Source organism: Crocodylus porosus, unplaced genomic scaffold (assembly GCF_001723895.1).
Source record: "Crocodylus porosus isolate Cpor-Errol unplaced genomic scaffold, CroPor_comp1, whole genome shotgun sequence".
In the NCBI taxonomy this organism is placed as follows: Eukaryota; Metazoa; Chordata; order Crocodylia; family Crocodylidae; genus Crocodylus; species Crocodylus porosus.
Genome location: NW_017728906.1, coordinates 150,242,703 through 150,265,771, shown reverse-complemented (window position 1 = coordinate 150,265,771; position 23,069 = coordinate 150,242,703). Strand labels below are relative to the sequence as shown.

General features: G+C 41.4%; 1 protein-coding gene across 7 annotated transcripts in view; it reads left to right on the top strand.

The window, feature by feature from the left end:
- Positions 1-299: 299 nt before the first annotated feature.
- ZC3H13 (zinc finger CCCH-type containing 13) overlaps positions 300-23,069 on the top strand; it is a 68,202-nt gene continuing 45,432 nt past the window's right edge. For 3 of the 7 annotated variants that reach the window (XM_019529913.1, XM_019529910.1, XM_019529907.1), the window contains exons 1-3: positions 7,897-8,019; positions 8,439-8,548; positions 15,436-15,547. In XM_019529913.1, coding sequence (XP_019385458.1) covers positions 7,903-8,019; positions 8,439-8,548; positions 15,436-15,547 — 339 coding nt within the window. In that variant the 5' untranslated portion in view covers positions 7,897-7,902. Of the gene's footprint in view, positions 599-7,893; positions 8,020-8,436; positions 8,549-15,435; positions 15,548-23,069 lie in introns of those variants that run through there. The other 4 variants (XM_019529908.1, XM_019529909.1, XM_019529914.1 and 1 more) reach the window with 4 other exon arrangements.

Below are 23,069 nucleotides of genomic sequence, written 5' to 3'. Positions count from 1 at the left end.
CTAATTCCTGAAGACTCCGGGGCAAGCCTGGAGGGTTGGCCACCTGCGCTGGCCCGCACCGCTGCCGCTCGCCCTTTCCGGCTCGTTGGACCGCAGGTGGCAGGGACACAGTCCAGGGAACCCACTGAAGAGACGCATCCTCCAGCAGAAGGGAGGCCGTGGCGAAGGGCAGGCGGCGCTCGACCACCACGCTCGCCAGCCTGGGTTTTCTGGGCAGTACGGGGAAGGACGAAGGCCTGCACTCAGCCTAGCGCCACCGCACCTCTCCCCCTAGCGCACGTCCCCGGCCGGAAGTGCCCGTGCCCCTCACCATCATGGCGCCGCGGCGGCTTCGGGCAGCCACCTCTGACGTCACCGAAGGCGGGCGCAGGGGCCGCCGGGCCCGGCCGGCTGCGGCGCCGCGTTTCCCGGCAGCCCCCGCGGTCCGCGCAACGCCGTGGGGCTTGGCGGAGCGCGTTGCGCTCCTGCTCTTTCCTCCTCGTGTGGCTCCGCGCGCAGGCCCGGGAGGACGGACTCCCCCCTCGCCCCCTCCCACCCGCTCCGCCCCGGGCGGCGGCGGAGGAGGCGACGCGGAGCGGGCCGGCAGCGGAAGGAGCAGGTGAGTGCGGCGGCCCGGCGGGGGACTCGGGCTCCCTCCTGCGCGGGGGCAGTGCGCAAGCGCGGAACAGGGCGGGGCGGGCTGTGCGGGGGAGGTGGGGTCGCTTCCTTCTCGGGGGTCGGGCCCTGGCTCCGGCCCAGCGCTGCTATCCTGCCGTCCCTTGTTGCAAGGACAGGCTTCTGTGGGGTGGGGGCAGGGTAGCAGGCGCCTCAGACCGACCGAAGTAGGTAGGTAGGTAGGTGTTACACACACATACACATATAGACACACACATACGTTAGGGTCACCATATTTCCAGTTTCAAAAAAAGAGGGTGCCTGTGGTGTGAGGAAGGGTGGGGTACATGACTGGGGGGGGGCAGTGATATGGTAGTGCCCTGCCCATTCTGCTGCCCCGCCCCCCTGCTGGCCCTTCCCACACACAGGTACCAGTCCTTGGGCCAGCAGCTCCCCGCTGCTCCCTGCCTGCCCTCTTCCCTTTCCCCCTTCCCTGCTGGAGGAACATGGGGCGGGGCATGCACCTCCCCCGCCCTGCTGCAGCTCTGCTCCACCAGGCACATGCACACATATGAATGCACATGCACACACAGCTCTTGCATCCAGTCTTGAACTGCTCCCACTCCTTGACTGGCTACATACCAGCCATATGTATGTGTACCCTGCCTCCAGTTGCCCAACCCCAAGCAGCTCCTTCCTAGGGCAAGTCAGGAGCAGACCAAAATCTCCGACATTTGTTTGTATTTTGATCAACCGCCCAGACTGAGGTCAGAGGATCTAAAAAGAGGATGGTTGGGAAAACCCAGATGTATGGTAACCCTAGTAGATGCACACATGTGTAGACACACACACAGCAGGTGAGTGCAGCGGGCTGGTGGGGGTAGTAGCTCTGGCCACTGTGTGTCCGTGTGTGTAATATACATTCATATGCATATCTACTTATAGATATATTTTTCTTTGTTCCACATATTATATAGGTATGTATATAGTATATTTGTGCCTCTATAATGTGCGTATAACACATGACAGCTTGTGCTATATCTGAGTATATTTATATCTGCCTAGATATAGATCTGTATGACTAGAGCTTCAATCTATGAAAGCTTGTGCTGTATCTACAGACAAGCTTTTGTGGGCTGAAGCTCACTTCATTAGGTGGCCAGGGCCCAATGGAAGCTGTCTGTTAGACCAAAAGACGTTGTCTTGGAAGAACAGGTTTTTCAAGTGGAGATGTGAGGAGCATCTTTCAGGGCAAAATGGTAAAGTGGACAGCATCTGTACTGTAATAGTAGGGCTTTCACTTCAGCCTTCTAGAAAGAGCTGGTCACTCATGGCTTACTCTTGCAAAAGTTCTTTTAGGAAGCACTTGCCATTCCTGATATGTACCTGTGTACAGACCATACGTCATGTATACCTGTATAAAGATCAGGCATGAATAAAGATGATAAAAGGAATAAAGGAGGTGAGCCTAACTAAAGGAGGAGGTATAATCATAATATGGCACTAACAATTCTGAGAAATACACATTCTGAATAATTGTTTCTGTGTCCTGCCAGGTACAGGGTTTGTCATTGGTACTGCTAGATTGGGTTTATTTTTACATAGGAATCAGTATTTTGGATGTTAGGCATTTTCAAGGTAGCTTTATGTCTAGGAATATATAACATTTACCACTTTTTAGCATTGTGATGGAGAGAAGAGGTTTTTTAAAGTTGAAGGTGACTTTATTTTCCAGTGTTGTGGTATGGAAATGTTATGGTGTTGATTGAAAAAGGACTTGTTTTTTAAAAGGGTACTATATCATTTTAAAGGCAAGTGCTTTTAATTGTTTCTAGATAACTTGGATAGTGTAGCAAGAGATATACTTAGACACTGTCTGTTCCTATTAGTGACAGCTGAATATTTTTTAAAACTTTATCATATATTTCAGTAGCACTGGAATGATGTTGTAGCCATACTTCTCCGGGAGATGTGCACGAGGCAAGGATGTTTCTGGATGGTATATTTTTTTGGACCAGATGCATGTTGGGATAGACTTAGACAAGTTTTTGAATGTAGGGAGAAGGTCCCTGAAGGAGAATTCACTTCCATCTGAAAGCTTGTCTAAGTCTATCCCAACATGAAAAAAGCTGTATCTAGCCTGAAGGCCCAGCCTGGTGCTTCTGTGGACCAGCCCTGCATGCTCCCTGCAGCAGATGTACTAGCTCCCAGCACTGCACTGTATGCAGCACATGCTGCACCTGGGCCCATGTTGGACTGATCTACGGTATGCACTGCATGTGATGCCTGCACTGAGCTGGCCCTGCAGGCTGGATCCAGCAAATGTTGAAAAATAGGATCTTTTTTTTGGACCAACTTCATGTTGGGATAGATTTAGACAATTTTTTTAATGCAGTACGTTCTTCAGGGACCTTCTCCCTGAAGAATAATACACTCCATTCAAAAGCTTGTCTAAGTCTATCCCAACATGCAGTTGGTCAAAAAAAAATATACTGTCCAGAAATATCCTTACCGAACTGGGCTGGCCTTGGATCCAGTACACAGGCCTGGTCTGGTGTGGATACTGCATGCAGCAAATGCTCCAGTCTGGCCCTGTGTGCTGCATACAGCTCATGCACCATCCTGCCCCATGTGGGCTCCATGAGCTACATGCAGTGAGCAGGGCTGGGACAAGCACATGCTGCATCCAGTATGTGGGTGCAAGACCACAGGCAGCACAGTGGGCCATATGATAGGGCTCTACAGGTATCTTTGACACCTTTGAGTTATGGTTTTCTGTTTTCTAAAAGCAGATCAGTGGAAATTTAAATGCTTTATGGGAACATTTCTTTTAGGGCTTTTTGTTTGTTTTCTTTTTTAAAAATGTAAACATTGGGAGCATTTGACCTAAAGGTGTAAGCTTACAACCAAAGTATCAGAGTACATTTATATTGTCCTTTTATTTTGTAAGTCTGTATCAATATACAGCAGTTGCTGTTATTTAAGTGAGTCTCACTGGGTATAGTGTTCAAGTGTGCATTCATGAAGAGAAGTAACATGCTGAGGTACAGTCTCTTTAATAACTTAATACCAATGAAATTAATAGGATCTGCTAAACGATGATTGCTATTTTCTCTCGGAAAAAAAAATGCTAAAAATGACTTGTCCCCCAGGATGATAAGTAGGAAGGTCTTTAAAATAAGGTGCAATGATGTCAGTAGTACTATATTGAACTGCATACCATATACACCTTTCTCCAAAAAATTACCCCTTCAAAATTGGTGTGCATGTTCTAAGTGAAGGAGATGGTTTCTGCACTTGGGTGGAGGTACTGGCATGCTAGAATGGCTGTTGGGGATTGATTCAATGGTGGGCATTCAAGAGGGAAAGAGTCTACTCTTCAGTGTCAGCCAAAAGCTTCTGCCAATTTGTTGGTGACTGTGACAGGGTTAAAGATACCTGCAACAAAAGAGTGAGTGATAAGTGAAGAGTGCATAGTGTCCCTGTTGCAGGCCTGCATTCAGCCATTACTTTAGAAAAAAAAATCTTGATTTTTGTCTTCTCAAAACAGGTTGCATGGCTTACTGGGGCTGTGTGGTATGGAGAACTTGTAATATATTCCGGATTTATCTTAATCATTCCCTTGGCTTATATTTACATGGAAAATAATATTTTGTATGTTACGTAGAATAAATCTCTAAGGTCAGTATAAAGTTGGATGATTTCTTTCCCTGTTTTCATGAGTTTTCAGGTGATAGTAATAGAGAATATTTAGTTACTAAGTTATGTCACATGACCAAAGTATGTTGCCTTCTAATTATAGTATTTAAAAAATTAGTTCCCAGTTACGGAAACTATTGAATGCTTCAGACACTCGATAGGAAGGAGATCTGGAAATAGACTTCATTAGCAGGATGTGTGAATTTGACAGAAAGAATGAACTGTGCTGGTGGTCAGTGGAGGATTGATTTTTGGATTATGGTCAGTGGGGCTAGGAGTACTGTAAGAGAAAACGAGAGAGAATGAAAGTAACTTGGAAATTTTGGGGGGGATTTCGTGTTTCATTTGCTTTTGACTGTTTTGTTAAATTGTTGGCTGAGTATGTCAGAAAAAAACCTTCCCTTCCCTTCTGCCTGCCTGCCTTGAAGTTTATGTAAAAAAAGGGTGGGGGGAGGGCATTTCACACTTGCCATAACCTAAATATAAAAACAACTTTTATTTTTTCATTTTAAATCTCAGCTACAGGTTTGTAACAGTATACGTAGTAATCAATAAGTGAAAAATGTATTGTGCATTCAGATTTCTTTCAGTTTTATAACTGTGTGTTTTTTACATATGGATGTTAAGATGTACTTGCTTCTAACTAGAGAATTGTAACTGGGCCCTGATCTTGCAATAAGCTTCAAATAGGTGAACACTGTTTCCCCACCCCACCCCTCCCCCAAGAAGTCTAACCGTGAAAATCTAATTCCAGGATTGTTACCTTCGTATGTACTTCAATGGATATGGAAAATAGTATGCCATGCAGTCATATCCTGCTGTTTTCACTTTCTCTATAGTTTCTTGTCAAACTTTTTTCCGGTTACTAAAGCACATTGAGAGTTAGATGCATGTCAGAATTTAAGAATGGCGCTGATCTTGGGTCATCTGAATGAGTGCACACTAAACATGTTTAAAAAGCAAACAAAAAATCTTTAGTGTGACAACAACCAGAAAACAAAAGAAAAAAGTGGCTGCATAGAATCTTTTAAAAACTCTTTTGGCTCAGACTACAAAGAAATTATAGGCCAAAATGTAAGTTGAAAGGTTTTAAGCTCCTAACAGGGAGTTAGAATGAAAGTACTTATTAATTCATAACTGCACTATTATTACCACCATCTTATAAAATAATTACCCTTTCTAAAATCTGTTCAACACTTTAATTTTCTGTGGCAGTGAATTCCAAAAATGTAATAATTGCTCTGTGAAGTATAGTTTTAAAAATCAAATTTGTTGCCTTTGTTTCATTGAAAATAAAGGGCCATTCTTATTACAAGGAAAGATGAATGGGGACTCCTTTTATACCTTACATCATGATGTATACTTCTGTCATGTTACTGTACTACTTTTGCACTAAATCTCATTTTACTCACCTCATATGTTGAAACCCCTTTCCCATGCCATAATCAGTGCTGTTCTTGTAACCTTTCCTGTTTCAGATGTCTTTTTTTTAATGAAGCCTGTTAAAGTAAATATTTGATATGTCCTATTAATCTATGCTTTATCATTTTAATATGTTTTGTAGCCCTGATCAAGGATGTAATTGCATGATACCTTAGTATGGATGAAACATGGGATTTACTTTAGGGAATGACCTGACTTGGAAGGAATTGAGCTAGGCTAGATTTTATGTTATTTCATCTTCTTACTTCAATTATTTATCTTGTTAATCTTTATAACCACTGCTGCACATTGAGCTGTCCACAATAACTCGTAATTTTTCTCAGAAGGCTGGACTAATTTGAACTCATTGCGTATCTAATAATCAACATAATTTCTTCTGGTGTGCATTACATTACATTTATTTACATTTCATCGACTGTTGTATAACTTTAATCTTCTAACTTGAGTAGATCTTTCTTGATTTTCTAACTTCTCTACAGTTTTTACTAATCCAAATAACTTCTTAGTGGCAAATTTAACTATTCTACTGCCTATTTCATCCTCCAGAACTAATATATGTTGACCATTGCTTATAATCTCTATTAAACCCCTATTTAATGAATATTAAATGGTTAACTTCTTCCTTCCCGGAGGGTAAGAAAGATTGTTGCCCAATATAAATTTGGTTGTCTGAAAGTTACTTGGGAAATAGATTTTTTCAGGTGATCAAGAATATGGATAAGCCATCTTTGGGGGTAGGAAGACTTCAACGATAAAGATCTTAACCTTTTTTTTCCCCCCTGAAGTTGTAAAAGAGTTAAAGCACTTAAGGACTTACATGAATTGTTTTCTTTAGAGAGACCTTTGTTCTGAAGTCAGACCTGTGAGGAAATGGATACATTTAGATAACTGTGAGAATTGGACAGTGAACTTCCACTGCAGCAAAGAAGTGAAAGTATCAGAGCTATATTTAAAATACAGATTACAGGTGACATTTTTGGTCGATATAGCCATTTTTTTTAAGTAGCAGTGGACTTCTCAGATACAGACTGGCTTCTTGAATTGATTTTTTTTTTTTATTGGTATAGATTAATAGTGCTTGAAACAATGGACATTAATTTTTGGGGTCCATTCTGCTCCCTTTGCAACCTCTGTTTCCTGCGTGATATTCTCTTTTCCCCTTTGATACTCTATTTAAAAGGCCCCTTCTTCTCCCAGGTAAGACAGTTTGTAATTCCCTCATTTGTTGGGCTTATGCTGTATCTGTTTGTAAAAAGTATTCAATTAATGCTAGGAGTGAGCTCGTTATAAATGCCATCTTTCATTCTTTAAAAACTCAACAGTTGTAGACAGTATTACAATGAACAATATGCACAACAATGATTGGTAGGGACAGAAAAGTGAGAGGGAGGAGAATACGGGGCAAAGGAGGTGGCTTCCAGTGGGCTGCCTTTAACAGTGAAGGGAGAAATAGGAGTTCCCTTTCAGAAACCTAAGGCTGTTTATAAATGTGCTCTGGGAGTGGGCATTGGGGAGGCACTTTAATTATGGTGGCTTGAAGAGCTGCTCTAATTAAAGCACCTGGAGGGTCACGTGCACCAACATTCCCACACTGAAAAATGGTGCCCCCATCGCCATTTTTCAGCATGGGGATGCTGGAGTCTGCTCTGACATGCTGTAATTGCAGTGCAGGGAGAATCCTCGCTGCACATTTATAAGCACCCCTGGCTTCTAAAACTAAGAGCCAATGTTACCAGTCAAACCAGTTTTGAGGCAGTGGGTAAATACCATAGAGTGGTGTTTTATACTTGAAATCCCAAAGCTGATGCCCAAAAACATGTGATCAGAGAAAACTGCTTTTTGCGTTTTGGTTTTTTTCCTGAATAAACAGAGCTTTTTCCAAAAGGCAGGCAGGGAATCCAAAGCTGGTCATAAAATAAAATGAAAAAATATAATTCTAAATGTTCAGTTGACTAATTTGAAACTGTTTTATTTATCATTAAAGTCATCCCTTATGTAATTAGATACATTTTACTCATTTATGACCTTTCTTGTTTCTTTATCCATCACCTCTGCAGCAAGTCATACAATTTATAGTGTAATATTTTATCTTTATGAATTTCGTGTCAATAGCCCCAGATTGAAGATTTTACAGTTTTGCTTTTTTTTTGGTTGAAGTAGTACAAAATGTCAAAAATTAGAAGGAAGGTCACAGTGGAAAATACCAAGACCATATCCGATAGCACGTCCCGAAGACCCAGTGTGTTTGAAAGGCTTGGACCCAGCACTGGAAGTACTGCAGAGGTGAGTTGTAAAAGTGTTTTTTCTCTTCTTCACTTTCCCATTATCTTCTCTTCCAGGATATAGACAATGTTGTAGAGTAGTTCATGATTAGTAAATACCCAATCACTGGTGATGTTAGTGGAAATGAAGGGAGCCCCGTAACTCCAGGTGTTCATCAAGATATGAATTAGTATATTTTTAAGTAACTTGTGTTGTACCCTCTTCTGTGAGGTGCAGTAATAAGGTTAGTTTAATAGCATTTTTATTATTTTGCCAGACCTTTATGCTAATCATTGGTTTTTATGAAGTAAATTACTGGCAGAGGGAAATCTCAGATAAATGGAAATAAATGTAGAATAATTTGTGTATTCTGCCACACGCACACCAGTGGTCTTTCCAGAAATGAGTGTGAAATTCACCCAGTAATGTCTGTCTCTTAGACACAGTGCCGTAACTGGCTGAAGACTGGCAACTGCCTCTATGGGAACACATGTAGATTCGTACATGGCCCTTCACCACGAGGTAAAGGCTATAGCAGCAGTTATAGAAGGTAAATCAAGAACTCACTTTGAATTGTTCACGTGCTATAGGAAAATAGCTTTTGCAAATATGTGTTCTGTGAAAATTGGAAATGCTATGGTGTGCCTAATGGTATGTTTTATCAATAATCTTTGGGATTGTGAAGCTTCTAAAAACAACAATTTGGCAAGTTGCACTGGCATTACTCTGATTTTATGCGTGTCTGTGAGATTTAAAAAAAAAAAGTTCTGGATGCAGATTAACGTCCTTTGCTCAACCGTACTTGCATGAAATGGGAAGTACAAGCGGTTTAGTATGTGAATTTTTGTATAGGCTCATTACAGCTTTAGTATGCCTTTGTCTTCTGCCGAACTGCTGTTTTGTAACTGCTTAAGCCAGTACTTACAAAATCAGAGCACATCCTTTTTTGCCTTCATCAGTAACAATATTGTTGGGTGGCTGAGGTAGCTATTCTTTTTCCAGTTGTGAAAAGATTCTAATACGTCAAAATGTACTTTTAGAACTATAGTTCTATATGGACAAATCCTCTGTATCACAGGAGAAGATCTGAAAAATGTAAGCATATTTTTAAGAAGAATGAATACATTTTGTAACCTGCCTATTTGTCAGTTATAATCATTATTAAAATTCTGTCTTTGAAAAGTGTCTATTGAAGAGAAACTGAAGTTTCTCTAAAAGTTGTATAACTCCCTGTTCACTAACTGAAAGTAAAGGTAATGATAAATCTGAATCACTTCTGCTATAGAAAAAATATGACTTCATAATTTTCATTTCAGTCCTTTCATACAAAGATCTCAGGTTACAAACAGTAGTTATTCTACCTAACAGTACTGTGATGTCAGTGATATCCTCACTTCAGATGAAGGAAAAAGATAAGGTAGTTGATGAAGGTCAAATAGGAAACCCTTTCTGAGGTTATGGTTCTAGTCCTTATTCCGTTTCCTTTTTCCTTGCCTTTTATCTGAAGAAGCTAAACTACACTTACTTGTTTTTTTTATAACTTCCAGAAGTGTAGTAGCAATTTGGATACAAAATATAGGTTTACCTGTAGGCTTTTTCCAATGTACAAAGAATCTTACTCTGTTCTGTCCTATGTCTCAAAAATCAAAGGGAAAAAAGGTTTTATGCACAAATGTTTCTTAAGAACTTACTACACATTAAGTAAATTTTTCCCCTTGATACTGTGTTTGGAGGATATTCAGTATATACTCCTACTTGGTGATTTTAAAGCTAACTTGCTGCTTATGGCTGACTACATTTACTTCTTTTTCTACCTCATGTAAAGCTATAAAATTATCACTGACTCTTAATAATCCTGGTTTCTCTCTTTATTTTTTATCACTTTCCTATGAGAGAGAATAAACATCAAATTGTGCAGCATACTGTTAACTTGTTTAATTGGATAAGAACGTATATTAAGGGAACATATAGGGCATCTAGGTATTTGCTGGTATGTTGTAGTAATGTCTGCTGGTAGCTCTTGGCCAGACACAGACAAGTCTGTTCTGCATTAAAGAATTTTAGCATCTCCAGTAGTCTTCTAGGTGGCAGGGACACTTGTCAGGCTGTTAGAACTGTGTCCTGGATGTTCCAAATACCAGGGAAATTGTCAGCTCTGTGCAATTCATGAACATGTTTCTTTCTGCACCAGTTCAATTCAAACCACTGCCAATGCTTGAGTGTCAGGGAAGTCCAGGGGTGGTGGTTACACTTGTTTAGTTAATCCTCTCTGTGCAGTCCTGTGACTCTTTTGCAAGCAGCTTTAGTAGCACAAAGCACAAGCTGTCAACTGTTCCTTCCCCCTCCAGATCCATGTCTGCCTAGAAGAAGCCTTTTTTTCACATCAGCTTTGCTCTTACTCTTCCCAGTTAAGTCTTTCCTCCTACAGTAGGAAAACAGGGCATCTGATGGTTCATTTAAACTTCAGAAACGCTTTTCATGTAAACGGTATTTGAGCTTAAACACTCTCATCTCCCCCTTGCACACCACATATCGTGACCTGTTCATGAAGTACACAGTATGGAATTGGTCCAGTATCCATGTGTTAAGTTGCTATTGAGATTTAATAATAAACCAGTATATTACTACCTGTACATTATCAAGGCCTTGGCCCTCAGTAGACAGCCTCATCTCCCAAATGGCTGAGACTTGGGCAGGGGGAGAGGGGGGAAGGAGGGGATGGCAGAGGTTGCTGTGGGAAAACAGAAAAGGGATGTAGTAAGAAGACACATGTCAACATTCCTCCATGATCCCAAAGTGAATCCTAGCTTTCTTCCTACTTGCTCATGATATACCGAAGAGCCAATTGTTTGGTACTTCCATAGCATCCAAATATCATGTATGTTTCATAGCATGGGATCAGGGAATAAGAACAGGGTGACAATCTGGGCTTCATCAGCTAGCCCAGAATAATGACCTCCCTCTGTATCTTGGGTTATCTTGTAAGAATTTAGATAAAGGGTCATCGGGGTGTAGGAACACCTGTTGGACTTTTCTGGTAGTGACTATATACAACTGTTTGAACCCTTGAGCCTCTGCTCATCACGCATTAATCAGGCTACTGGAAGCAAAAAGTAAAACAAATCATTGTAAGAAACCAAATACAATATAATGTTAACAAATACAAACCCATGTATTCTGAGCGGCTCAACTAGCATTAAAAAGAAACTGAGAAATGATGCATTTCTTATAGTGATCTCATGATTATCTCATCATAATATACGCACCAACTGTATGTGTCAGTCAGTTGACAGATATCAAACATGCACAGCAGCATAAGCCCCTGGAACTGTCCCTGATGTTACAGGGATTGAGGCTACAGTGTAAAGATAAAGGTGGTGGGAATGCTTAGTGGTCATGCTGCGCTGGTTAATACAAGCCAAGCTGCTTGATGAGCTAAAATGCTGCAGGAAGTAATGCTTAGCTGTAACCATGAAATGGTGAAATTGTGTAGTATACATCAAGTTTAAAATATGGAAGATTCCTGCATCTTGCAGAAAACATGTCTCCTATAAAATATTTCTTTAGGAATTCCCTTTAAATAAACATTGAGACAGGCAAGACTACCTTATACTACAACATGCATTTCTAATTGCAATCTGGCCATATTGCTACTTAGTTTAGAACTCAGCATCTCATGTTTCTACTGCCTCTGTTGGCTTTTTTTTTATTAGAGACATGGTTACTGACATTTCATCAAGTGCCTTTTTCCCCCTGTAGATGTAAGGAGTAACAGTCCCATCATGCTTTGTTCTGCTTCTTGTTTCCTGCTTTTTTCCTCATCTTAAAGTTTTGAATAATTCCTAAATATACTGAGCTGCTTCTGGTTTTCAGTTTCCCTCCTCACCTCTGGTATACTGAGAGATTGTGTTTGGAATGTGTCTCTACCTTTTCCTAAAACTTAGAGAAATGTTACATATTCTAGAAACACCAAGTAGAGTATTATTTCTTTGACTGGACAGTATGTGAGCTGCCTTTTCAACATGTTCTGCTAATCTCTCTTATTCTCGGAAAAGCTCCTGTTGATAATGCTAAACCTGTGTTTTGCAGCCAAAGTATTATCTATAGATCATGTGCAATCCTTTTGCTTTCCGTATTTGTCAGTTCCATAAAGATCTTTTTTTGTGTAGGAGAGGTGGTAACAGAAGAAATTTGACTTTTAAATAAAATACATATAACGAATATTCAATTACTACTTTTGTAATGCTGAAAGGAAGTTATTTTTGGGGGTCGGGATTATGAACAGAGCTATTTCAGAGATAGTTTTGATATTTCAAGGGAATTATTTTTCAGTACTAAAATATACTTAATTGAGCTATATAGCTTCACAAAACCATAACCATTAAAAAGCTGCAAGTATGGCTGCTTTGAAGATGACTTATGCTGGGTAACTATGTTGATCAGTGTTGTTTTGAAATATGGGTAAATGACCATATATTTAAAAAGTTGTACTCTTTCTCTGACTTACAGCATCCTATGGGTGTGTTTCTATTGAGAATTGAATATATATTTAGGCATAAGGAGGGTACAGCTTTTTTTCTCCTTAGACCTCTCTTAAGACTGAACCTTATGACCATATTTAACATTTTTAACTTTGGAAGTTATTGCAAAAAAAGGAAATGAAACAAATGAGCAAGATTTAAAATGAGGAACAAACCCTTTTTTGCATAAATATTTGTATATGTGGGATAGCCAGAAGGAAGAAGTTTGACTCATTTTAGAATGGAGAAAACAATAATGAAAAATATGGAAATACTCGAACTTGCTGTTTCTAAAGGCAATATTAATCAGTATAAAACAAGCAATGTCCTGAAGCAACTGGAGGTTTCATTATTTCAAATCTCAGGCAATGCCCCACCTCCTCCTGGGCTCAAGTAGCTAATCAGTGTTTTCTATTTAGCTTGAACGAAAGTGGTGAAGAAACAAATGTTTGGAATTTGTGGTTTGGAATTAGCAGGAGCTCCACAGGATCTCTGCCTAGTAGTGAGCTAAGTTTGCAATAGTATGTCTAGACTTGAAAGGCTTTGAACAGCAGCTTCTTCAGCACTTGTATTTTAAGGACTTATCTGAAGCACATATTATTTTGCTTCAGTTCTTTTATGATGAAGTCTTACTCATGGATGCAGTTGTAAAGATGCCTAATACTAGTTTAGTTTTTTCCCCATGGAGGAATATTTCAGGGCAAAGACGCATGGAAAAGTTTACTGAGAGACAGAAAGGGGCATATATTTATCGTGCCTTAGATCCATAGTAATTGCCCATATGCTTTCTTTTCCTCTCTGGAAACTGGAAGCTAATCTGATTTTAGCCTTCTTTCATTTAAGGATAAAATACTGCAGGTTAGCTTTAAATTTATATCAGGCTAAAGCAGCTGAATGTGGTTAAATCCCACACTTTTTTTCATCTCGTGGTATCTTGGTGGTCTGTCCATACTTTGTTGTATATAGGGGCTAAGTCGCGGTGAGGCAAAGGGTGTTGTGCAGCCCACTTGTGGCACGCAGAGCTAAGTTTTTGTCGACATTTCAGTGGCCCTGCCTCTTGCTGCTTATTGGTGGAGGGGCCCTGGCAGCCCCACCCCTTGCCATTGATTGACAGAGGGCACCTTCACTCATTCTGTGTCATTACTGCTTTCTTTTGGTTGGTTTTGTGGGAAATCATAGCCAATGCTGGATTTCCCAGCAGGGGGGACAACACTTTTTTGCTGTTTCCACAAAATCCACAAAACTGCAATTTAGATAGGTCCCTAATTATATAGTATATTATTACTATTATGTTAAAGATCTAAGATCCTTTTCATCCCAGTATAACTAAGTGCATGCTGGTTTGTACTACTATAACTTTGTCAGTGAAAAGATCCATGCTGCTGTTCGTTATAATTTGTATGGGTATAACAAGTGTGTAGCCCAGAGGTGTCAAACATACAGCTGGCAGACTGGATCCACTTTGGGGAGCTGATCCACGGTTTTCTGGACTGACCCCACTGTACTGCATGAGGCACGTCTTTTCCCCAACCATGCATGCTGCATATGGTGCTGGGGGCTGGGCTGAGGGTACGTACTGCATATGGCAGAGGAGGTTTGGTCTGGGGTACATGCTGTATGCTGTGCATGCACCGGACCAGCTGTGTGCACTGGCTCTGGAGCGGGTTCAGATCAAACAAGTATGCAGGGCATTGCATGCAGCACATACCCTATTCTGGCCCCTTTTGCCATGTCTAGTACATGCAACCAGTCCAGTCCTGCACTGCATTCAGCATGCGCTAGTTCCAGGGCTCCCTCTGCATGTGGCATGTGGGCTGGACCTGGCTCTGCATGCAGAACGGGGTCTATCTAGAAGAGCACAGGCAGCATGTGGGGCCCTATTAGATTGGCCCTGCACCCTGGTTTCAGGGCCAGTCTGGTCTGGATTGGGTGGAGGGAGCCAGCATGCAGGACTGGCCCAGCAAGGCACTGCGTGCAGCACCGGATCTAACCTGCATGCAGCACAAGCCCATGCAGTTGGGGAGTGGGGCTGATGTGCTGCATGCAGGTGAACCTGGTGCAGTGGGCAGTGCTCATGGTGCAGGGGTTGATTTTGATCTAACCTGTAGGTCAGCCCAGTGATCCTTACCCAGCCCACAGGGCCAGCTTATTTTGACACCTCTGGTGCAGACTAAGCCTTAGTGGGAAGGTTGCTGATACCTACATTTGCTATAGCTTACCTTTTTAAAAGTATGGCCAAGACCATGGGAACTTGGAAATTTTGTATGAGTATGACCTCAGATCAGAGCTCTGGCTTATATTCACTGATGCATTGGTATAACTTAAATCTTTGTTATAACTTAAAATCTTTGTTTAGATTTAGTTAAAGCCAATGCAGAATCATGTGTGGATGCTCTTAATGTGTCCACACAAGGTTTTAGCCTAGTTAAACAGAAGTTACAGCTTTATTTGATCAGTGCAACTTTGAATATAGATGGGGCTAGATGTAAGAAGGGTGTAATGGGGTCATGAGTGGTTATTACATTAGGGGGAAGGCAGACATGAATGGACACTGCCTGTCTGGGACTTTAAACATTGATCTGAAATAGTGCTGCACTTTTGACTTGTTAGCTGTACTGTCCCTAGTCAGGAATGTGCTACATAAGATTAGTTGGTCTAGTAAAGCAGTATTGTGCCAACTAATTTTTTTCCCCCTAGAAGCAGCCTTCCTTGACTCTTTGGAAACTAGTACAACTTCTTAAATTTAAAGTTTAGCATTATTATACTCACTAGATTTCATTAGCTTGTATTCTTTTGCTTTGGTGGAGAACTTAGATTTTTGTATAACTATCCATTGCAAAAATAATTGAATATTATTATTTTAAAAAGAGAGAGAAATCTGATAGAAATGGCTATATTATGTTTCTACATTATGCAGGTCACCAGAAAGGCCCACTGGGGATCTTCGGGAAAGAATGAAGAACAAACGTCAAGAGGTTGAAACTGAGCCACAGAAACGAAATACAGAGGAATCGTCTTCTCCTGTTAGGGTAAGATTGGAGTTCACAGAAACTCCAAACTCCTTCAGTAGCAGTCAGGCAGCATGTCTTAAAAACTTGGTCATGGTGACTTTTAAATTAACATTGAATGTTAAATACAGAAAACATTTGTATAATGTAATACAAAATTTATTAAAAATTCTTAACTTTTAATTGCGTTAAAGTATTTTAATGATTTTGCAATTATATGGCAGTTTTTCCCCTCTCAGGTTCCCAAATCTCTTTACAAGTTCAACATACATGTTACATAATATAGCAGCCTGTGGGATGAAGCGTGGCAGCTACTTGATTATACACTGTTGCTTTTTGATGTTCTTAGATGTGCCAACTGAGGCAAAAATCTGCTAGTTCTGTACCTTAAGCGAAGTGTACAAACCACCCAGCCTTATTTACACTTATTCCAGCCCATCATTTACTTGCACCTTATCCCAAGTTCCATTTTGTTAATCCCGGATACCTTTCTTCATAAGCCTGTTTATTCACTATCCTATTCATTCATGCACCCTTAGCTCATCATTTTTCTCCCTTTTGTAGCAAATTCCATAGTTGAAATTCTCTTTTCTTCCATAGTCAAAACTCTCCTTTCCTCCCTTTGCCCATCATTTCCCCTTCCTCCTCAGTAAAATGTTTCACCTTCTCCATTGACATTATTAATGAATAGAGACAAGATTGATAAGGCTTCTCTGCAGTTGTGCAACTGCCTCATCCATTTATTATTGGGTCACTTCTTTTCAGACCATCTTTATCCTCAGATCTGCTAGAAGATTTTTTTTTAAGGGGGGTTTTGCTTCTGCAGGTATTCATAGCAGTCTTTCCTAAGTTATTTCCTACTTGCTGCATGTAAGTGGGAATTTGCTTGAGAGGTAAAAAGGGAATTGTTTACAATTACTACCATTAAAGTTGCATAGTGGTTTCCATTCTAATTTGTGTTTTCAGTTGTTCGTAACTTCCTGCAGTTTTCCAGGCTTTCAGTCTTTTACTTGAATATTCTTACATTTGATCAAAATATTTCAGCTGCTCTTGAGAACAAAGAGAGTGGGAATGTGTGTTTTTCCCTATTATTAAAAATGATTCATTTTTTCATGAGTGAACATTAATTTGGTCTTTTTAATTCTGAGATCTTATATCGCATTCATGACATTCTGTTAATGCAGTAACTAAAGAAATGTAAAAAATAAAAAGTGTCTCAGAAATAGGAGTCGTGCAAGAGAATTGTTGGGTCTGCTGAAATAACAGAGAGTAGGAGAAGCTATTAAGAAGAATAAGGGTTTTGCCAAGAATTGAAATAATTCCTCTGCATCAGTCTCCAGCACAGATGATGTTGGGGAAATATCTATGCTTTTCAGGTAATGATGGTGAGACATTGACAGAGTGAGGTGTCAAAAAGAGCAGGTTCTGGAACAAGTTGAAAAAGGGCAGCAGGTCACCACAACCAGATGGTATACAGCCAAGTGTTCTGAAAAACCTGAAGAATGAAGTGGCTGAGTTGTTGACAGAAATAAGCACCCTGTCATTAAAATGGCTATTATACTTCAGGATTGGAGGGAGTAGCATTCAGGACTAACATGAGAATTGTATCAGTAAGCATTAATTTAAAATAGGTAGTGAGAGACTTAAGCATTTCTTGGAACATGATATGTGGTGGAGAAATGAGCATAACTCAGTTAAGTGAAAATTGTTCTTTTGTGTTCTGTTGGAATTGAAACTTTTCCACAAAAATAGTGACTTAATGAAACTTGTTTGACATATAAGCAGCCTCATGTGAAACAAGGTTTTAGACTCTGAGCAGTCTAAGGTTCAAAGGTGGTAAAATAGAATGGTAGAATTTAGAATTGTAAAATTAGAAGCTGCCCAAGAGAACAAGCAATGAATAAATGTTTCATTTTCCATGTGACAGAAGGTTAAAAAGTCTAACCCGCTGGTTCATTCCAAGACTGGGCTACAATTAATTTGTATATTGAGAATCTGGAGAAAAGTTTGAAATTTGGATGGCCAATTTTATAAAGGATATAAAAAATATTTGCCCAATCAAGAGTAGGGAATATTTGGAGGAACTCCATATGGACCTATAAAAGCAAGACAGAAGAAAACTCATTGTTGACAAGTGCAAGGTAATGCAGAGTGAAGGAATAACTGTAAATGATTCATTCTCATTACTGGGTTTTAAGTACTCAGGAGAAAAACACAGCAGTTATTGTGGACAGCTCAATGAAAACATTGTTCAAAGTGCAGTGGCAACCACAAAATGTATAAAATGGAATAGAGGATAATAAAATTTGTCATTACATAAATTGATGGTCCAGTCTTATCTCAAACCCTGATTATGGTCATCCCATCTGAAAGAAGATACAGTAGAAGATGAAGGTGTCTAGTGGAGGACAAGGAGGTGATTATTGGACTGTTTTGAAGAGGAGACAAATAAAAGGAGACATGAGAGGTATATAATGCATAGTAGGAAATATAAGATGCTCCTGTTTATCTTTAACGTAATAGATGGGGTCACCAAATGAAACTTAAAGGCAACAAATTTATAAATAATAAAGAGAAGTATTTCTTATATCACATAACTAAAGTCTGGAACTCATTGCCACAAGATACAATCTGAGAACTTAGTAGGCTTCATAAAAGGATTAGACAGCTGCATTAGATAGTATAAAACATTTCTGGGAGGAATATAAATTTTTATGCTTCATGATATAACATAATGAGTAAATGCCTGGATTTAGAAAGAAACTTCTGATGTGAACAGATTGCTCCTTAATTGTCCATTTTGGGGTTTCTTGAGTTTATGGTCTCATCTAGTACTGTCCACTACAAGAGATTATTCCCAACTATGTTGACATTTGCTCTGATTTATTATGGCTGTTCTTGTGTTCATGGATTTTTGTTTGTTTGTGATATTACCTTAATACTGTAAATCTACAAACTAGTTTACAAATAAGGCAAGTTTTCTGATGTACCTGTCTAAGTTAGATTATATACTTACATTTGAACTACTTTTTCCATGTATCATGAGAAGATGAATTCCTTGCAAAGCTTGACATTGGAGTATATTTCACAGTAACTTATGAAGAGTGTTTGTGGCTAAAGGGCAAAGTTGAAGGGCTTTCCCATGATTAAAGAGACAAAGTTAACTGTAAGAGAAGGTATTTATATGCTTAAGAAACTGGATTCCAAAGGAATGTGCATGTATTTCATATTCTGAAGCTATCTGTCACTGTGGTATTTCAGTGACTGTGACATGGGAACATATGACAGCATGTGATCATCAGGTTTCCTGGTTTTCTCTGTCAAAAAGAATTCCAAAATTCTCTGATCTAAAAGCCCCAAATCTGTACTTTTCCACACTTAAAATAAAACACCACTCACATCTACATACCTCAAGATACTAGGTACCTCGTGAACACTGAGATGGTGGGGCAGATGAAACATCCCACAGGAGCACAGGTGGGGCCTCCCCTGCATGGTTTTGGTGGCAGAGCCAAAAGTGGACAGGAAGTACTTGTGGTCCACTTCTGGGTTCACCACCAAGTGTCCAGGGCCTGCGCCCCCCTGGTTCAGTGATCGACTGCGGGAGTTCCCTGAGTAACCCCCCAGACCCAGGAGGCACCAGTTGCCAAGCTGGGGGGGAGGGGGGCTCCATGGCAGACCCGGAAGTGCACCAGAAGTTCTTCTGGTCCACTTCCAAGTCTACTGCTGAGTGCGCTGGGGACCCTACCTGCGCTCCTGGGGGGATGCTCCATCTTCCCCACCATCTCAGCAATAATGAGCCACCTGATACCTTGAGGTTTGTAGAAAAAAAACATTTAAAGCTGTGTCTATGTCCGAATCATCAAATCTCTCTGAATCGGTTCGGAGGGTTCCAATTGGATTCAGAGAGATCAAAGGGTCTCCTGATTCAATTCAGAGATTCGGCCACTGAATTGGGCCGAATCTTCGCTGAATCAAATCAGTGACCAAAGCTTCACACAGCCCTAATAGAGAGAGAGAGATATATATATATCAGTTGAACACACTGCTTTATTGATATATTTACAATTGATATATTTTTAAACGATTTGGAAACCTACCAGTGCCTCAATTAGTATAATAAAATAAATTCTAAATACCTATGTACTTTGGCATTTGATTTTGGTTTTTTTATCATGAAAAATCAGAGCTCCCCCTGCCGCCTTTATAGACCTGTGTCCTGATGAGCAGCTGTGGATATCATTCCCTCTCCCTGTCCCTCTCCCCCTGGTTTTCTGGCACTGAGCAGCCTAGATATGCCTGTACCTTGCCCATGCCATTCTCCCTCGCTCCCAAGCCCCAGCCCCCCTAGTCCTGCCAGTTCACCTCACTTCTGGCACATATTCCCCCCACCACCCCAATCTTTGCTGGTGCCCTAAACTCACCAACCCACAGCACCCCTGTTCCCACCAGGGTCTATTACTCCTAACCTGCAGCCCACTGACCCCACTAGCCTTGCCAGAGGGGGCCTCCACCTGCCAGGGCTATGGGATCTGGCCATTGCATCCTACCCTCTCCCTGTTCTTCATCTTGTGGGTGCCAGCCACAGCCAGCACAGCAGCATGCGAACCGTGGCTGCCATGTGCATGGCAGCAGTTGGGGCCGGAGCAGAGGGAAGAATGCGGAGCCTGGCCTTCGCTCCCACCCACAGTGACACAACTGGAACAGAGCCTGTGGGGAGTAGAGGGAGGATGCAGGGTGCCTGCAGTAGGGCTCAGGGCTCCCTACCCTGCTGCCCTTCCCTTGGGGGCCTCTGTGGCCCGGCAGGTAGAGCCTGGTGTAGGAAGGTGGAGTGGCACAGTGAAATTCATTGCCAGCACCAAGACCCCTGTGCCACCAGTGAAAAGTAACTTATGGGGGGAGGAGCACTGTGCTGCCCTCCCCTCCTCCTGCTGCCACTAATGGTGGGGTGGGGAGCAGCATGGGTGGACTGAGTACAGGAGCAGCACCTGGGCCACAGCTGTGGCATAGAGCTGTGGCCCATCGCACAAGTGGCTGGTGATAGGAGGAGGTGAAGGCAGTGCAGCCCCCCATTGGTCTGTTACTCCTTGCATTGTTGCTGGGGTCCCAGTGGTGGCAGCAATGAGCCTCACCACCGTATTCCACTCTTCCGCACCTGGTCCTGTCTGCCGGGCCGTGGAGGCTCATGCCAGTCCAGCTAGGCTGCAGCCCCATGGCTACTTTGGGTACACAGATCTGGTGGGAACATGCCCGTCCCCTGCACTGCATTGTATCTGCATCCCCATGCCTCATCTATGCCCTCCCATAGACTTACCTGTGGAGAGTTGCAAGAGCTGCTCTCCACCACACTCCCTGACTGTCACGTGCATGTGTGTGCATGCATAAGCACATGGCACCCCCTGCTTCTGATCACCGCCTTCCTGCTCCCCCCAACCCCAAGCAGCTGCTTGCAGACTGCAAGTCTGCCAACCTGCAAAGGGAAAGCTGTGGTTTCCCGTGTTTTCTCCTGTAAAGAGAAAATCCATGTTTTTCTGCAACAAATGGAAAATCGAGATTCCTGGTGATAAGACTAATTGCCAAATGTTCCCAACTGGAGTTACTAACCATGTGATTGGTATGGAGCTTGTAAGTGAACAAGTGGCAGAGAAATAAAGCACTTGAGTTCTAATCCAAGGGTTATATTAATTTGTTGGTCTACAGAAAGTCACTAAGCTTTTCTGTTTTCCATCATCTTCTCTATAAAAAGAGGTCGGTATCTGCTTATCTTGCACTGGAGCTTGGGGCATTAGTGAGCATTGGCACAGTTTTTTGAAGTTTAAACATTCAGAGTTTTAAGTAGTACCAGGTTTGTCCAGAGGATACTTGTTACAATAGGCAGTGGCTTGATTGTTCTAGATTCTAGGTATTCTGTGTGTTAGAACTCCATATACATATTGGCCTTTACATGTGTAATGTTAGCTCACTGCTTCTCTAGATAATCGAAGTTCTTAAAAATTGCAGAATACAGGAATACTGTGAACATTTTCTCTGTTTGGGTTAGCAGGCTAGTGAAACTTCTCACTGGAAGTCTATTTTACTCACTAGGGTCAGACTTCTAGCACTTCGGCAAACTTTGTTGATTTGAGGAGGAAATTGGCTTAAGTATGCATGAGGCCATTGGAGCACAACTCTGTGAGATGCTGATCTCTCTTGGTGATGGCAGAGCTCTTTTACGTCCTGTTAACTATGTTAAATATACACCATACTTTTACGGAATTGGGTCCATGAAATCTAGTGGTCTTTCTGTTTAAACATGACTTCAGTTAACTTCAGCATCAGGCTAAGAATTGTACTCGGATGTACAAGCAGCTAAATTCTTAGCTAAAAATCCATTGTGCACCTGAAAACTTTATTATAACTAAATTACTTGTTGCTTTTAAACTAATAAAACATTCATTCTCGGGGATAAATGTTTTAAACTTTTTAACTCTTTGCCGTTTCACTGTCTTTTGGGCAGTACTTATCACAGTCTGCAGTTTATTTTAAAGTGTACTCAAATTAATTTATTTCAGCAAATATATTCCTTAAGGGGCTTACCAACTATTTAACTGGTACTTCAGGGGGTATGTCCTGGGGACCTGGGGCTGTCCCAGGGCCAGGGTGGAAAACCAGCTGATTGCCAGCTTCCCATGCAGGGGTTCTGGCACCTGGCTTTCAATTTGCCAGTACAAGGGCAAGCTGATCATGATCCCAGGATTTCCCCTGCATTAGCAAATGGAAGGGGTGTGGTTGCGATTCCTAATCTCAGAATGTGCCTCCTGCCATGCACTTGTGGCCTGGAAGGAAATGCAACTGTTGGGATCGAGAATCAGATCCAGTCTTGTCTTTAAAAGAATGTGTGCCTGGGGCCTAAGCATTTGAAAATGGGCAGTTCTACTTAAAATTTAAATACAGTAAAAGCTCTGTTATCCAGCATCCCTGAGGAATGGAGGATGCCGGATAACAAAATATTTTGGTCAATTGAGTAGCCCCGCACAGGCGTCCTTGCCTGTTCGGGCAGCTGCTTCTCCCACCGCGTCCGAGGCATTGCCGACCCTCCCGCAGGCCCCACAGTGGGCACTTCCGGTTTCACTTTTCCTTACAAGCCGGCATGTTGGTTACTGGAGATTTTACTGTAATGTACCGAAGTTAGTGACCTTAGTTGTGCCTTGAAATAAATGTAATTCATTATTTGTTTGTTTGCAGTAACGAGGAGGCATTTTGCAATGTGTTTATAAGTGCATTTAACTTTTTAGTGAAAAGACATTAAAATCTTAAGTGATGGTAAGAAACTGTTTTAAAGCTGCTAATGTAAAAAGATGCTGTAGAAATTTGTGCAGTTTGAACACCAGTGGTTTTCGTAGCAGATAGTTATGTTTTTAGCTTCACTGCATCAACTACTAAGCTGCGCTACTTAGAGGTAGTGCAAGGAGGAGAGCAGCAGATGGGCAAGCTGCCTTTGGCAACCTTATTTCCTATGGTGATAATATACTGGTTTTTTTGTGGTTCCATAGGGTCATCTGCC